The sequence below is a fragment of the Podarcis liolepis genome, assembly GCF_965112155.1.
Source record: "Podarcis liolepis genome assembly, chromosome: 10".
Classification (NCBI taxonomy): Eukaryota; Metazoa; Chordata; class Lepidosauria; order Squamata; family Lacertidae; genus Podarcis; species Podarcis liolepis.
Window position 1 is genome coordinate 16,181,259 of NC_139562.1, and position 17,607 is coordinate 16,198,865.

Consider the following 17,607-nt stretch of genomic DNA (forward strand, 5'->3'; position numbering starts at 1 on the left):
GTACCTCGGGTTAAGAACTTTGCTTCAGGATGAGAACAGAAATTGTGCTTCTGTGGTGCGGCAGCAGCAGGAGGCCACATTAGCTAAAGTGGTGCTTCAGGTTAAGAACAGTTTCAGGTTAAGAACGGACCTCCGGAACGAATTAAGTACTTAACCCGAGGTACCACTGTACAAGGATAACCACCAGAACCTCCCAAAATCTCTCACGGCTCAGAGAATTGGGGCATGCAAATTTAGATGCAGCATATAGTAGAGAATGAATAATCCCATCTCCTGGTGTGGCTTTCCATCAGTAACACTTGTGTTTGGTCTATCATGGAGTAAGGAAGCTTTTACATGTTCATAACCTGGATTTAAAAAAAACAGGTGCCACCACCAAATGGATCCGTCCTATGTACTCCTGTTGAAAAGCTGCAAAGCAGGTATGAGGCATCTGTGGTTTATAATACATTGATGGAATTCAGCTCGCATCATTCTTTGAGCATTTGCCATGCTGTTTGAGTCTGTTGGGAAGTGAAGTCTGACACCTTCAGGTCCACAGGTTCCCCACCCCTTCTTTAGAGAACCTCAATTTTTGATGCAGTTTAGGGCCCTGGTAATTGAAATGAAAGGAAATAATGATACTGAATTGCTCATTGTAGTCCCCGGTATGGTTCTATAACATATTAGTCAATTATTCTTCAAAAGCGACAATAAGGTGCTGCTGTAGATTGGTGGTTTCCAAATGTTCTCCCCCATGGACCACTTGAAAATGGATGGAGTCTTTGGAAGACCGCTTAATGAATTTTCTGCCTATTGTAGAAATTGTAATGCAATAGACTAGGAGCTGCGTGGTGTTTAATTGTATTTTTATCTATGGAATTCAAATTGTAATACAGTAGAATGCGGCATGAGAGATAAAAGTAGCAATAAAAATACAATTAAAAATCATTATGAATATTTAATGCGGACATGCCGTGGGCCACCTGAATGAAGCACGGTTTAGCAACCCCTGCTGTAGATCAAGAGATCTCAAACCTTGTCTAAGGTAAGCCTTCCTAAATGAAATTAATTTACGACATGTATATCCTGACCTCCCAATGAGTTCAGTGCCGCATACGCAGAGCTCTTTTAACCTTGTGAGCTAGGCCTTGCCAGTTTCTTGGTGAGCTCTGTAGCTGAGCCGCTCTGAGTGCTGGAGGTGCCATTTTTCAGGATTAACCCATTTGAACTGCCTGCCTGCCTAGTCGGAAACTGACACGTGTTCCTCCATCAGACTGAACATTGGAGGCTGGGGACACAGGGGTGAATTCTATCCATACCTTGGCACTATTTAGGGTGGATCAAGTTCCATACGTGTATGGAAATAGGACTCTGTCCCTTTGGTAACAGCATTCACGCAGTGGTGGAGATTGGGCTTTCAAATTTCAGCGGCACCTTGTGTGATACCAAAATTTGGTGTGTACTCTGCCTCTCATGTTCCATTCTACATAATTGTTGTGGTGCCCTCTCAGCTTGGTACCCACTGCAGGTGAACTGGTCCTCTCCCCTCTCACTCATTTATCCTGCTGACCCTTAAAGCCCTAAACGGCTTCGGCCCAATATACCTGAAGGAACGTCTCCACCTCATCGTTCAGCCCAGACACTGAGGTCCAGCTCTGATGGCCTTCTGGAGGTTCCCTCACTGTGAGAAGTGAAGTTACAGGGAACCAGGCAGAGGGCCTTCTTGGTAGTGGTGCCTGCCCTGTGGAACGCCCTCCCATCAGATGTCAAGGAAACAAACAACTATCTGACTTTTAGAAGACATCTGAAGGCAGCCCTGTTTAGGGAAGTTTTTCATATTTGTTGTTTTATCGCTTTATTATTATTACTAATATTCTGTTGGGAGCCGCCCAGAGTGACTGGGGAAATCCAGCCAGATGGGCTGGGTATAAATAATAAATTTTATCTATTATTATTATTATTATTATTATTATTATTATTATTATTATTATTATTATTTCTCCTCTTCCTGGCTCTGCCAGAGCCCTGTTCCAAAAAGTCTCTCTCTGCTGCTGTTCTGGTAGTAATAACCATGTTGAGCCAGCTTATGCCGATATCCAGTGTTGTTGGCAGGCTGAGTGTTGTGTCCACACAGGGGTTCAAACCTGGATTGGCCTTTGCTGTGCCATTGCACAGCATAGCTGTTGGAGCATAGTGCTAACAAAGACTAATTGAAAACAGGGGACTTGCTCTCCTGACCAAGCTTCTTGGAAACAACCTGTGGTTGTTATTTTAACTCCTCAAGCTGTTAAATTAATTTAGATTAATTTAATTGCCCAGGTGAGCTCTGTGGCTAGTAGCACCTTCCACCAACATTGCCTGGAGTATCAACTGCTGCTGCTCCTGAATTGGCATAGATTGACTATGGTCGTTTTAAGCATGGGTAACGTCAAGGTGTGATTATTGCAAACTGGGGCTTCGCTTGCAGTTGCTCAGGAAGCTGCTGTTAGTGCAGAACACTGCAGCACGGTTGCTGATAGGCCTGAGATCCTGCCAGCATATTGCACCTCTGCTCAAACAGGTGCTGATTTCCAACCATGCCAAGTTCAAGGTCTTGCTATTATAATATAAAACCCAAAGCCTTTCGTTTGTTTCACCAAGCCTCTCTAGACTTGGGAATAACTTATGCATATCTGTTTTCAAACATTGCTTCTTTTATTTGTACATCAGTAATTGTTTTGATTTGTTCAATGTACGCTGCTTAGGGGCTATTTAATTAAGCGGTATATACAGTGGTGTCTCGCAAGATGAAAAGAATCCGTTCTGTGATTCTCTTCGTCTAGCGGTTTTTTCGTCTTGCAAAGCAAGCCCATTGACGGATTAGTGGATTAGCGCTATTAGCGCTATTAGCAGCTTTTAGTGGCTTTTAGCGGCTTATCTGCTGATTGGATCAGCTGATAAGCGGCTTAGCAGCTTAGAAAAAGGGGGGGAGGAAAAAAAACCCGCAGGAACTTGCAAGGCATTGTCGTCTTGCGAAGCAAGCCCATAGGAAATTCGTTTTGCGAAGCACCTCCAAAACGGAAAACCCTTTCGTCTAGCGGGTTTTCCATCTTGCGAGGCATTCGTCTTGCGTGGCACCACTGTAAATTATTTGACATAAATGAATGCATTTGTGAATAGTGGCCTCAGTTTTACCCTGAAGTGCCTCTCTGCTAGTTTTGAGCCGTTGTGTTGTATTAGTCCTACTCAGAGTAGACTCACTGAAGTTAATAGTACCAACTTAGTCCCATTCATTTCAGTGAGTCTACTCTGAGTAGGGCTTAGTTGGATCCAGCCTCTTTTTGTTTTTGAACTAGCATGGCTTGCCCAAGGCCATTTGAGAATTGCTGGGGTGGAATCTTTTGAGAAGTGATTGTGGAGAGACACACAACCCTCTGTCTCTCTGTGTGTACATATAATTTTAATCATCCGTCTTCACAATTAGCAAAATGAAGTTGACATGAGCCTGAATAATAAATCTACCAGGAGTTGATGAACATAGGGATGCTGGTGATTAAGCCTTGTTGTTGTTTTGTTTATCTCTGAACATTTTAGATATATAGATATATATATAAAATCAGGGTAAACTGGTGCACCAGACAATCAGCAGAAAAGTGGTTCATAACTTTAAAAATAAACATGCCGTATGTATTATGCAAAATGTGTGCACTGGGCTGATGTCAGGGCTTGGTTAGCTATGCAGGCACCGCTGCTGCACCCCTTCAAATGGGAAGGTTTGCGTACATATGTGTGTGTTGCCAAACCAAGTTTTCGACTGTAGCACCTTTGAATTCATTAGCTCAGAACTGCTTTTAATTCGGCATTTCCCCCGAGAGCCATTAATATTTTTCTGCTGTCAGCCTGATGTTGAAGAGCAAAAAGGAAGGCGGCAGATGTGGCATTTTCATCTATTTTGTATCATACTTTAAAATGGCATTAACAGAGGAAGAGCATTGCTACTTTTTTTAAAAGGGGGGGAAACCCATTTGCATGTATTAAGTAGCTGTGCATTAAAGTTGGTTTCAAAGATCGGCGGTGTGTGCATCCGAAAAGGAAAGAAAAAAAGTTTATAATCCTCCCTTATTAGAATTAAAATTCTGTATAGATGTGTGTAGGATTATTTCATTATTTGGAACATACCAGCTGTGCGCGGAGGAGGGGGACCACCTTGAACAATGTGCGACTGTGCTCGTATTCACGCGCATCTGTTTAAAAAAAGGAAGTGGGTTCTCCCCACCCCCCATCACCAAAGTTAAAACATTTCATAAGAGATTTGAAATTGTTCCTACAATATAATGTACCTGCGCTCCTAATGTGGCTATATATAGCTGACTGCCTCATTTACTTTAATGGGCTACTTGAATAACATAATCATAGCTATAAGCATGGTACAAGGTTGGAAGGTGCATGAACCACTAATGCTTTCTGACGCTTTAAATGACTTCTTCATAAAATGCTCTTTAATAATGGTAAAGCTTTTAGCACTAGGTGTCAAAAATGACTGCAATGGGAGCCTTCCCCGCACCAGCGCCAAACTATTATTTCCTCTTTTGCTAAAGCTTGTGTGTTACAAATAAATAGCACTGAGGCCAAGGTTTTACATCACACTCGTATTTACAGTGAGCGCCAAGGAGTTGTGGATTATTATTATTATTATTATTATTATTATTATTATTATTATTATTATTTTACTGCACTATCGGACAAACTCACTCCATAATCAGAGCCATAGGCTAACATTTTGCTGAGCTTTATTTATTATTATTTCTTATTTATTTAAGAAATTTCTATACCCTATAACATAGTCCTGGGCTTGTTGTTTTCCCCTTCCTTTATCGTCTTTCCAAGAATGAGAATCCTTACTCCCTACCACATCGAGTAACTTTACATACTGTATGCTAGCTATGTAGATTTTTCCAGCAAAGGGAGAGAATAAACCATTTCCCCACAGTTCCATATCTTTCCGCCTTTTGTAGAAAGCTTTATGACAGTAGAATGCTTATCTGCGAGTGGAGATGAAAAGCAGCTCGTGCCTCCACCATCGCCCTCTCGGTGCATTTGCAGTTTAGCATTTCCGAGAGAAGTTTAGTCTCGTGGTGAAATCAAATATAGATTTATGTCCGGGAAGGAAGAAAAATGCAAGTGTGATTATTGGGTACTATATAGGGGGTTTCTCTTTTCTTGACCCAACCTATCATGCCTCCTCCACTCATCTTTTTTTTAAATTTTCTGTAGGTTATTCGGCGTTACGGGGAACTGTGCAGCCTGCAGCAAACTCATCCCTGCTTTTGAGATGGTGATGAGGGCCAAGGACAATGTTTACCACCTGGACTGCTTCGCCTGTCAACTTTGTAATCAGAGGTAGGAGTTTCTTAAGTCTCCTTCCATGTACGGAAACCAACTTGGGACTGACCTAGAATTAGGAGGGTATGGAGGTACAACAGCTTGCTATCATTCTCTGGGCAAAACTGGACACAGTGTACCTGCTCTCACCTACCTCTTATCACAGCAACCCTACTCTTGCACAATAATTACACTGGGCAACAATTTTTTGCTTTTTGAATGTTGTATAGATTTCTACAACTGATTTAGGGTATTTTTGCACTGCTGAATCAGGAAATGGCATCCGTTTCTCTCCATCAGGTCAGGTTTACAGTAAACTGAATGGTGGGCATTGATAAAGGTAAGTACACGTAAATTGCATGTTGCTTCACCATTTTTCAAACTTCAAGGCTTGAACTTCCGTTTATTGGAACTCCTGGAATGCTCAGCGGCAGGGAGGTCTCTCTTCAGAGTCCAACAGTAGTCAGTCATCATGACTGCGTCCCAGTGACCCTGATACCTGGTCTCCATCTCTTTCATGTCCTGATGGAATCTCTCCCCCTTCTCGTCACTCATTGAACCCAGGTTCTCAGGAAACCGGTCCTTATGTGAAAATAGGTAGTGCATCTTGACGCTCATGTTGCAGCCCAGGTTTCTGAAAGCAGTCAGCATGTTGTTGACAAGTTCTGCGTAGTTTCTGGCCTTATTGTTGCCAAGAAAGTTCTTCACTACCAGAACAAATGCCTTCCATGCTTCCAGTTCCACTTCGTTCATTGAGTTTCCGAACTCTGGATCTCTGATGAGCTGACGGATCTGAGGACCGTCAAAGATGCCAGCTTTCAACTTCTCCATGGTCAATCCTGGAAAAGCCTGGCACAAGTAAGTGAAGCAGTCACCATCCTTGTCCAGAGCCTTGGTGAACTGCTTGATTAAGCCAAGCTTGATGTGCAGTGGTGGGAAGAGTATTCTGTCTCTGTCCACCAGAGGGTCATTGATGACGTTCCTTTCTTTGCAAGGCACCAATTCCTCCCACACAGGCCAGTCCTTCTTCGTGTAATGCTGAGCACGGTCCCTACTATCCCACATGCATAGAAAACATGGGTACTTGGTGAAGCCAGACTGTTGTCCCAACAAAAAGTTCACCATCTTCAGGTCAACACAAATAAACCACATGCTGATCATAACCAATTTTCTCCAGCACATACTTCACCGCTTCATAGTTCTCCTTCAGTGTACTCAAGTGAGCCAGGGGTATGGAGGCAAACTGGTTGCCGTTGAGCAGAACACATTTCCGTGATCGCTTGCTGCTGTCAATGAACAGTCTCCAATCTTTGGGTTCGTACTGTAGCACTCCAAGCTTGAGCAGAAGCTGCACAATATCTGCACAGTACACCAAGTCCTTCTCTTCCAAGAAAAAACAGAGGTACTCTTGATGCCTGTTGTGGAAAAAGCTGGTGCGACACTGTCAGAGAGGAGGTTTTTTTCCTTCAATCTGGATGCCAACAGTTCGGCAGAGTCCTTTGACAAGCTGAGGTCGCGAACTAGATCATTCAACTCATTTTGGGAAAATGGATGTGGAGCATCATCTTCAAGAACTACTTCTTCTTTCTTCATGTCCTTCAACACTGGAGGCATCTTCGTCACTAATGTCAGGAAGTTCTCCGAAGATAGGCACTGGAATTTCATCACAATGAGCTACAGGACGACGTGCTGATTGAAGATCAGGATTAACTTAGTGTTGATCCCCCAACTTTATGCTTTGCCGCACCAATTTATGGAAGATTTCAAGGTTTTATGACTTCAAACTGATCCCTTTTCGACATAATCACCGAGAACTATCGGACCTGAATACTTCTTGTCATTAAAATGATCATTTCCAATCAAAACAATTATTCGACATGGCATTTTACCCCCACCAACGTCTTCTAAAATGCTCCACACAAGCGTACATGTGAACAAAAGAGTAAAAAAAAGACATGTGGCCATAGCTCAAAAACTTGACCTGATTGGGCAAAACCAATGTGATTTTTGGATTCAGCACATCAGATTCGTCCAAAATCAACTGAAAAGACACAGACAACAAATTTGTTGTTGACCAGTGTTATCTGTGGTTCAGTATTACAGGCATGAACTTAGTGCTCCCCTTTGCCCCACATCTACGGTGATTGCACTGTATACTTTGTTCATGGTTTAGCGGCAAATATGGTAAACCATGGCTTGCAAACCTGAGGCCATTCTTGATTGTAATGCTAAAATCCATTGGTGCAAATTGCATCTGAATGCAACTCCGAATTTGAGTGACAGCTCCATCATAATGCTGCCACCATCACTGAGCCCCAACATCACATAGAGCAAAACCTTCTGTGGCCATGAAATTATGGAGGTCCTATCCTTTCGGAGATCCGCTTCATTTTGACTTTGAGCATGTTGCCTTGAATCCAGACTTGGACCTGCAGAAACCAACTGGGCTCAAGGTGGCTACTTTTAGACCCACTGAAATCACTTGATTCTTCTCTGACCATGACTAAGTCCAACCCATTATAAAATTGTACATGAACAGTTTCTTTTGGAGTCTCAGGTTAAAATGCTGCAGGGCTGCAAAACTTTAAAACTCTGATGGACCCCAACATTCGCAGAATATTATGATTCAGTTTTCAACACTTCATAAGTGTTGAAATGCACATTGGGCTGTATCCACTGTTAGGATATTGAGTTTCCGTTCCACCTTTATAACAGGAATGTGGAATTTTTTGTATGTCACATGTCTGTTTACTTCCAGCAGAATTTCCATTGTATATAGCTTTTGCCTATGCTTTTTGCTTGGACACGAAGAGAAGCAGACATGTTTCTCCCTTGTTCTAATGCTGAATAAGCGCTTGTAAATATGCTTACATATGCCTCTGTCCGCTACTTCCATTGCAAAGAGTTCTTATCTCTGCTGGCTTGCGTGCTCAGTCTCTAAAGGTTTCTGAGGCTTGAGTCACAGTTTTTGATGCTGTTCCAAGAACTGGAGTTCGCCCTGGCTGCCGGGCAGTGGGCTGGAGCCAGCTGGAGGCCAGCCAATTGCCCCTGTCTCCCAGGACGCATCCCAATATCCACTTGCACAGCAAACTTCCATGAGCACAAAAGAAGTTCCTCTTCTCCTGGCCCTTCCAGCCGCCATGTGCACCCTGCAAGTCAGATTTCAGGGAGGTGTTAGTAGAGCAGAAGAAGGGGGAGTTCTCTTGGGTGAGCGGAACTTTGCTTGCATAACAATGGGTACAGCCCATTTTTTGGGAAGAAGGCACATGTTAAATATGTTATAGAATACATAAAAATGTTTGTTGAGGTGGCTCTCCTACTTCCTGAACCTTAACTGGCTTAACATGGAAGCCACTAATGGAATGTCACTGCAACTAACCTGGACTGGAGTGGGGCAGTGTCAGGGACTGGCAGGACTCTGGAGTCCCACTCAGGAGAGGAGGAACAGTGGCCCATGAGTTCCTGTACCAACCAGGAGGCAAGAATCAGAGGCAGGGAAAGCTTAAGAGCGGAGGAAGAGGCAGGGCAGGCAAAGAAAGTGCTGGGTGCTTCCCTACCCTCTCCTGCACCACTCTCTCCCAGAACCAGAAGGCAGTTTCCACGCAGGCATAGTCTCCAGCTACCTGTGCACACCCTTTCAGGGGAAGGTACATAAACTGGTGGAAAGGGAGTGGTCTCCAGCTGCTGCAACAGCTCCATACAGCACAGACCTGGAAATAGCTGCCTAGATGCCAGATTGGTGTGCAGAGGTATCCAGAGCTGTAGAGGCAACTGTGCTTGCCCTGGTAGGGCCGCCAGATTGGTTCCAGTGCTTGGTGGAGCCCCAACCTCACAGCTGCCCAGCCCTACCCCAATGGCATCCGGGCAAGCTGCAGCAACCCCAGTGCCAGGAGGGCCATTCTGTGGCTCTGCCTCACCACATGGGCTGCTCCTGTGGAGACAGAACTGAATGATGGGTAAAAACAGGGCTAGCCCTCTAGATGTCCTTGGACCATAACTCCCATCAGAGCCAGCCAGCATGGCCAATGGTCACCTGATGATGGGAGCTGTAGTCCAACAGCATCTAAAGAGCGTCACATTAGCTAGAACTGGCTTTAAAAAAACCCCACAAAGTGTCATGGTCAGGAAATGAATGGATTTGCCCGTTGTGTGGGGTAAAATAATGGAAGAGGCAGCCCACGCTGCTCCGCTTCATTCTGTAGCGACATAGTGAGTTTTAAAAACACACACGCACACATACAGCCGAGCATCCCTCATGCAGTGTGAATTGTGCAGCTGCCATAATTATAGCTTTCTACAATTACATTCTAAAACAAAGCCAAATTGACCTTTTTCATCACGATGTGCAGAAAATTAAAATATCAGACAAGTAATAACCACTGTTTAAACTATGTAATAATGCTAAGCAATTAGAAGTTACAGGGCCATTTACAGTTCCTATACATCAGCCTTGTTTTGGTGCAGAACTAAAGACTCTGCATTCAAAATAAGGTCAGCCTTACCCTACCAGTGGAATCCATTCAAGTACGAAATAATTGCATACTCTTTTGAATTGAAACTCTTAAAGACTTTCCCCCATCCTTATTGCTCCAAACCACTGTTCTAGTGTCATTATTAAAACTGTCTAATACGTTCTTGTTGTTCGCTTCATTTATTGCATGTCGTAATGGGCCTGCATATCTTTAGCGCTGGTTATGCACAATTAGCACTTAGTTACTGTCTTGTCACTTCATCCCGTACAAGATAAACTTCTTTAATGCAAGAAGTCGGCTAATCTTTATCAGTCAAGCAAGGCAGATAATTTTTGTTAGCCACAGAACAAAAGACGGTGGGCTTCTTTTTCAGTGTATAGAGGTTTTGGATTAGTGACAGGTTTTCTTTTCTTTTTTTTAAAAAAAAGATAGTGGCCATCGCTACAATCTTCTTGCCTGCAAAAAAAGGAAAAAAGAAGAAGAATTAAAATATAATAATAATATAAATATTTGCAAGTATGAATGATTTGTGTAACCAGCAGAGAGGGGGATTCTAGGGGCACAGCTAGACGTGATGTTGGAAGTTAACAGATTGATTTAAAATCGCAATTTAGCAAACAATAAAATAGCACAGGACTTTTTAATGGCCAAGTACTAACTTTTTCAGGCATGCTTGCATGTTGTAAATAGTGTTGAAATAACTCTTTGGTCAAAGCCTGTTCTCACCAGAGAATAGGACATCCAATGAAGAACATGAAGAGGGCTCAGACCTCACTGGAAGCTGTACATGCAGAATTTCTCAGGCTCAATCTTTTGTGCCTCTGCCTCAAAAGGACCAGGTAATAGCAGATGGGAAAAAATTCTTCCTGAGACTTTGGAGAGTCACTGCCAGTCAAAGTACAATTACATAGTACTTGGCTAGATGTACAAATAGGTCCGATTCAAAAATAACAGTGTAATTTCAATTTTAAACCATGGTTCATTAGACCAAGGAGTCTTGTGCCTGCACCCACCCCCTCACCTTGCCTGGCTTTGACATTGACATCTCTGCTTGTTAAACCACTGTTTCCTGTGATGCCTAAACCGGGAAACTGTGGCTTAAGTGCTCCTTACAAATCAGAATATACGGAGAGCAGGCGCTGGGAGAGACATTTGCCTGAGACCCCAGACAGCCGCTGCCACTAAGAGTAGATAGACCACTGGTTTGTGTAAGATAGCTGATGGGATCCGCAGTCCCAAAGGGTGCCAGGTTGGCCAAGGTCAATATTAGGAAATGTCATATTTTCTTCTTTGAAAGTAGAAAGTTGGAAAACAACTGTTCTATCTACATTATCTAGAGTGGCATTCTTCAGACTTGTTCCTGGACTGCAACTCCCACCCCCATTATTCCTGTCTATTTACTGATCTGGCTAAGGATGATGGGAGTTGTAGTCCAGCAGCAGCTGGGGACCAAGGTTGAAGAACCCCATCGGTGTTGTCACTGCTACCACCACCATGTAAGTCAAGCAAGGGGTCGGGTGGGGGAAGGCCATTTCACCTTCTTTATGAAACATGATATTGGAATAGGTTTGCAAGCATTGCCCATGGCAGGGGTGAAGAACTTGCATCCCTCCAGATGTTGCTGGACTCTCATCATCCTTGACAATGCCTATGCTGGCTGGAGCTGATGAGAGTAACATCTGGAGAGTCACCAGTTCTCCACCTTGAGCTTATCTGTCAGCCCAACAGTCCACCAGTACTGCATTTACATAGGAAGCTGCCTTATATAGAGTCAGACCGTTGGTCCACCTAGCTCAGTAATGACTATACTGCCTGGAAGCTGCTCTCCACGATTTCAGGCAGGAGTCTCTCCTAACCCTACCTGGAGATGACAGGGATTGAACTTGGGACCTTCTTCTTGCAAGGCAGATGCTCTTCCACTGAGCTATAGACCTTCCCCTTTGTTCACCTTTGTTCTGGTGCAACTCTGGGAAGGTGTGAATGAGGCAAGGCTACCATTGTTGTGTTAAGCAAGGAGAGGGATGCGGGTGGCACTGTGGCCTAAACCACTGAGCCTCTTGGGCTTGCCAATCAGAAGGTCGATGGTTCGAATCCCCACGACGGAGTGAGCTCCCGTTGCTCTGTCTCAGCTCCTGCTAACCAAGCAGTTCAAAAGCACGCCAGTGCAAGTAGATAAATAGGTACTGCTGTGACGGGAAGGTAAACGGCATTTCTGTGGGTTCTGGTTTCCGTCACGGTGTCCTGTTGCACCCAAAGCGGTTTAGCCATGCTGGCCACATGACCTGGAAAGCTGTCTGTGGACAAACGCTGGCTCCCTCGGCATGAAAGCGAGATGAATGCCGCAACCCCATAGTCGCCTTTGACTGGACTTAACCGCCCAGGGGTCCTTTACCTTTGTCATTGTTGTTTAGTCATTTAATAATAATAATAATAATAATTTATTATTTGTACCCCGCCCATCTGGCTGGGTTTCCCCAGCCACTCTGGGCGGCTTCCACAGAAACCAAAAAACACTAAAATATCATACATTAAAAGCTTCCCTGAATAGGGCCGCCTTAAGATGTTTTCTGAATGTCAGGTAGTTGTCCATCACCTTGACATCCGATGGGAGGGCATTCCACAGGGCGGGCGCCACCACCGAAAAGGCCCTCTGCCTGGTTCCCTGTAGCTTCGCTTCTCGCAATGAGGGAACCGCCAGAAGGCCCTCGGCACTGGACTTCAGTGTCCGGGCAGAACGATGGGGGTGGAGACGCTCCTTCAGGTATACTGGGCCGAAGCCGTTTAGGGCTTTAAAGGTCAACACCAACACTTTGAATTGTGCTCGGAAACGTACTGGGAGCCATTTAGTCATGTCCAACTCTTCGTGACCCCATGGACCAGAGCAAGCCAGGCACTCCTGTCTTCCACTGCCTCCCGCAGCTTGGTCAAACTCATGTTAGTAGCTTTGAGAACACTGTCCAACCATCTTGTCCTCTGTCATCCCCATCTCCTTGTGCCCTCAATCGTTCCCAACATCAGGGTCTTTTCCAGGGAGTCTTACCTTTACCTGAGGATGGACCACTCTGGCCACAATCAACAGGGGAGATGTGATTGGGAGGCAGACTCTTCCCCCCACCAACACACCCCCAGTTATATATTCATACAAGCTTCTTTTTATATAACTGAGGTATGCTTTGTGGGAGGAAGAACTCTGCAAGTATGTGTGGCCAGAAAAGCTGTTTAACATGGGGTTTTTTTTTTAATTTTTGCAGAGAAACAAAAATGGTCAGGTGCTAAAGAGCTCAGAAAATAACTGCTTTGCCTCTGCAGGAGCCCTTTTTTATTTCCATCTGCTCCATTCAATAAGATGTAGGTGTAATATAACGAAATATAAAAATATGTCGGGGAAGTGTGGGGGGATCTGAAATTAGGAGTGTGTGTTTTCTCTATGAAGCTGCTTTGACCATAAATAACTTGAAAAGCATTTTCAGGACCAGTTCCATAATCTGTATTTTCAGTCAAGAGCTATGAGCGGGTATTAATCCGAGAGATGGCGGAGAGAGTGAGGTGGGGAGCAGAGGGGAGTCCACACATAAACAGCCCAATTTTCCTTCAGGAGCCAAGCTAATTCTTTTCAATCCACTTTTTTTATTACACTATTTTCCCTCACTCTATTTAGCGAGCATAAGGATAAATTTCCAAAGCTACCCGGTTGGAAAATAAATGGGTTCGCTGTTTGTCTAGCATTCCAATCTTTACAAATGTAAATCAGCCCAACTGCTGCCCCATTTAAAACCTCACAACTTCACAAAACATTAAAGGCCTCCTTTCAATACACAATTTACTCTGTGACAATTCCCTCAGATTTCTGCTTCAGACATCATTAGAAACTGACTGACTGATAAAAAGGGTGGGGAGGGTGGGGGCCCCACAATCGAAGGTCGCCAAGGTCAACTTGTGTAATTATACGTACTTTTACTGGGTCAACTACACCAGACACCGCTATTTGAAGGTTAAATTGTTACAATTAAGTACATATACAGCCTATTCCCATAGCTACTCTGTTGTTAAATCTACCGTAAACAACGTGCACATTTATTTCTGCTTCTAATTGTGTCCAAGATGTCGCTCGCTTGGAAAATTATACGGCAAAAAAGAACATTGTAATCCATTACCGAATTAAACAATAGTTTCGAGAGTAAAGCGGGTAATTAGCTGAGGGAGACTGGTTTTCATCTGTCTGCCTCAATGCTAAGAAGTTCATTTAGGTTACTCGATTTGGTTTAATTGGAGCTTTTGGGTGTCGCACCTCCCAATATGTTTTTATAGATGGAGCGTTGGCCACAAACAGAATGTGACCCCCCGATGCATGACCATTCATTAGCGAAAGCTCTTCTGTGCGCCAAAAGACCCCTTGGGGTGTGGTGCTCCCCCTGTTTCTCCAGGCGGGCGTTAGAAGAGAGCTCTCTTTTTGTTATTAAGGAAAAATGAACCCATTGAAAAAGTAATGCCCATGCCACACTTAGTGCAAAATTAGCTTGGCTGTACATAAAGGCCAATTCACATGACCCTTCCCGGGCCTGAAATGTTGATTGACAGCGATGCGGATGGAATTAAATAGTGTGGTGAAGCCAGCAAGTGAAGATTTTTGTGAAGCTGTGGTCCAACTTCCCTAAGCTGGGGCTGATGGGAATTGTAGTCCCAAACATCTGGTGGGCATCAGGTTGGGAAAGGCTTCTGTAATGTCTAACATTCTATAGTGCCACCAAGAGAAGTGGTCAACAGTGGCTTATTCTTTATACAACTGCTGTGGTCCATGGGTTCGTAACCCCAGGGCTGGATTACTGCAACATGCTCTGGGTGGGGCTGCCATTGTCTATGCTCCAGAAGCTCTAGCTGGTGCAGAAATTGATGAGGGAACATGGCCCACAACATCTGACACCAATGTGGAAATGGTGCTCATCTACTACCAAGCCTGGTTCATGGTCCTTGTATTAATGTACAAAGCCCTGGACAATTTAGGTCCCTGGGTATATTCCAGTTCAAACACTGAGGTCATCGGCAGGAGTGTTTCTGGTTGTTCCCCTCATTGGCGAGGCTCATCCGATGGCAACAAAAAAATGTGTGTTTTCCTGACACTTATGTTTTAAATGCAACTTGGATCCTCCACATTTCTCATCTTATTTCCCCCCTCTTGTATTTCCAGATTTTGCGTGGGAGACAAATTTTTCCTAAAGAACAACATGATACTGTGCCAGACAGACTATGAGGAGGGTTTAATGAAAGAAGGTTACGCGCCCCAAGTTCGCTGATCCGATGCCTCGTCGCGGAGAATATTGAAGCACTATGTTCTTACCCTTTCTTTTCTTTGCTTTTGTTCAACGTGTATATATATATACATATATATATATATATTAAAAAGAAAAACAATGGCAGAACCTACTGAATAGCGTAGAAATAGGGAGACAGGATGGTCATGTGGAATAAAAGGCGGACTTCAAATATATGTAGTGGAAATTGCACCAGTTCACAGTTGAATGTTTATTAAAAGATAATGTAAATACTTGCTGGAGTTTTTTTCCCTTTCCTTTTTCTCTTTTGCTTGCTGTTTTGGTTATCTTATTTTACTTTATTTTTTATTTTGCGTCATTTGGCATGAGATGCTTATTTTGGACCAATGTATATAATGTACTGTAATATTCAAAGCACAAATGTAATACAGTTTTATTGTGTTACCATTTGCTTCTTTGTATTGTTGCATTTAGTACAATCAGTGTTTAAACTTTATTGTATATTTATGCTTTCTGTATCTACCAGCTATTTTGAAAGAGCTGTATCTTTCTAGTAAAAACAAAACAAAAGCAAAAAAAAGAGAGAGAGAAAAAAAGAGAGAGCCAATCCCATGCATTCTTCTCCGTTTTAAGAGCTTCACCAATGCTTGATCTATTGAATTAAAACTGATGGGTAAAACTGGCCAAAGTTAAGTGTGCAGTTCCATTGACTTGAATTGGGTCTATTTAAGTGCATGCTAAACTCTCCCATTGAAACTGATGGGATTTGGAGGTACTTAATTTCAGACTGGATTATAATTCTAGCCACCACGCTGAAGCTTCCAAGGTTCTCAGTCTTTCATTAGATCTCATGCAAGCTTTTCTTATCATTACTATTATTATATTGAACGATGTGAGCTATTTTATTCCATACAGTTCAAAAAGTACTTTCTGTTTGCTACGGAATTTCAGTGGGGGTTTCCCCCCGCAACTTTGTTGGCAGTACTTCTCAACCTTACGGAGTGGGCATTTAATTATTTGGGGCGGGGGCTACTGTGTTCTGTATACTTCCCCCTCCAATATATATATATATATGTAATTGCTTGTTTCCAATATAACTGGGAATGAGGAGCTGAGCCCCAATGCAAATCAGTGCCTTTGGGTGTCATGTAAAAATTTTATATGTATATATATATTTCTGAAGTTATTTTAATGTAGCATAGTGATTTCTGCTCCTGTACAGAAACGTTATTTATGAAAAGAAAAATCAGTGTCCTGCCTAAACATCTATCCAGTTTGGGTAGAGCATGCCTAAGAGACTGTCTCCCTCCATATGACCATCACAGCCCATAACGTTGACCAAGAGCGCCCTCTTGAGGTCACCTCCTGAGCACCAACGCAAGACATCTGGGCCTTGCAGAAGGGCATTCCTAGGGGCTGCCCCACAGCTATGGAAGTGCTGTCATGCTGGAGACTCGCCAAAACCTGCATAACCTTTCAGAGGCATTTTCGATACGAGCTGCTGTTTTTCGGTGGGGGAAGGGGAGATGGAAATGAAGAACCTCCACTTAGAGCGCTGAGGCTATCACATCTGTGGACTTTTGTAGATGCGTTTAATCAAAAATTCGACTGGATATTGTATTCTTTGTTTCTTAATTTATTGTTGTCCATTCCAAGTTGTTTGGGGTGGGGCAGTCTAAAAATAAATAAACTCTAAGGATTGGATGGCAAAATCTCAAGCTGGTGCTTCTCAACTACCAACTCAACACCACCACTTTTTTTTGGGCCAACTACCAGTTCCCCAGTTACCACATTTGCCACTGGTTTGCAAAGAAGACAGCGGCCATCACTTCACGTAACCTAAAATTTCTCAGAAAACAATTTTGAGTACTTTTCAAAAAGTTCTCCTAAGCTGATAGAGAATTTCAGTCCTCCATTAGAAAAAAAATGATCAGTGAAATTATCTTTCCAATCCCACCATCTATGAATTTGGGGTACAGCTGTGGATCCAATTTTAATCTCTATTGGCTAACATGAGTTTCATTCCTCATTATAAGTGAGGATCAGTTTCTCGGGAGAAACCCTTGGGAATATTTCACCGCTTCCCCAAAAGCATGCAGCAAAATGCTCTCCCCAAATAGCATGGGATGTTGGGGGGGGTGTTATTTTAGCACCAACCTTTGCAGCTCCATGGTGTCATCCAACCAGAACCCGCTCCTATGTTTGACATCTCTACCTGATTAAATCATGCAACCCTTTTTAGACAGCTTGGTGGTCGTACAGCAGAGGTGAGGAACATCAGGTCCAAGAGAGCAATGCAGTTCTCCTGGCCTCTATCCAGTCCTCAGGACCATAAGCTTCACCGGGTTTGCTTCCCATCCTTTCTCCTGGCTGGAATGTGCCCTTAAATGGCAATAATGCCTCTTACTTGCCCAAATGGAGGTGTGTGTGTGTGTGTGTGTATTAGGTGGCTTCTGCACAGCATGAATGGACCCTGCTGTGGCACCTGTTAAGAGTGGCACCTGCACTTACTTACTTACCTC

General features: G+C 43.5%; 1 protein-coding gene across 5 annotated transcripts in view; it reads left to right on the plus strand.

The window, feature by feature from the left end:
* LMO3 (LIM domain only 3) overlaps positions 1–16,789 on the plus strand; it is a 94,042-nt gene extending 77,253 nt beyond the window's left edge. For all 5 annotated transcript variants that reach the window (XM_083461666.1, XM_083461668.1, XM_083461667.1 and 2 more), the window contains exons 3-4: positions 5,236–5,361; positions 15,001–16,789. In XM_083461666.1, coding sequence (XP_083317792.1) covers positions 5,236–5,361; positions 15,001–15,106 — 232 coding nt within the window. In that variant the 3' untranslated portion in view covers positions 15,107–16,789. The remainder of the gene's footprint in view (positions 1–5,235; positions 5,362–15,000) is intronic.
* Positions 16,790–17,607: the final 818 nt, after the last annotated feature.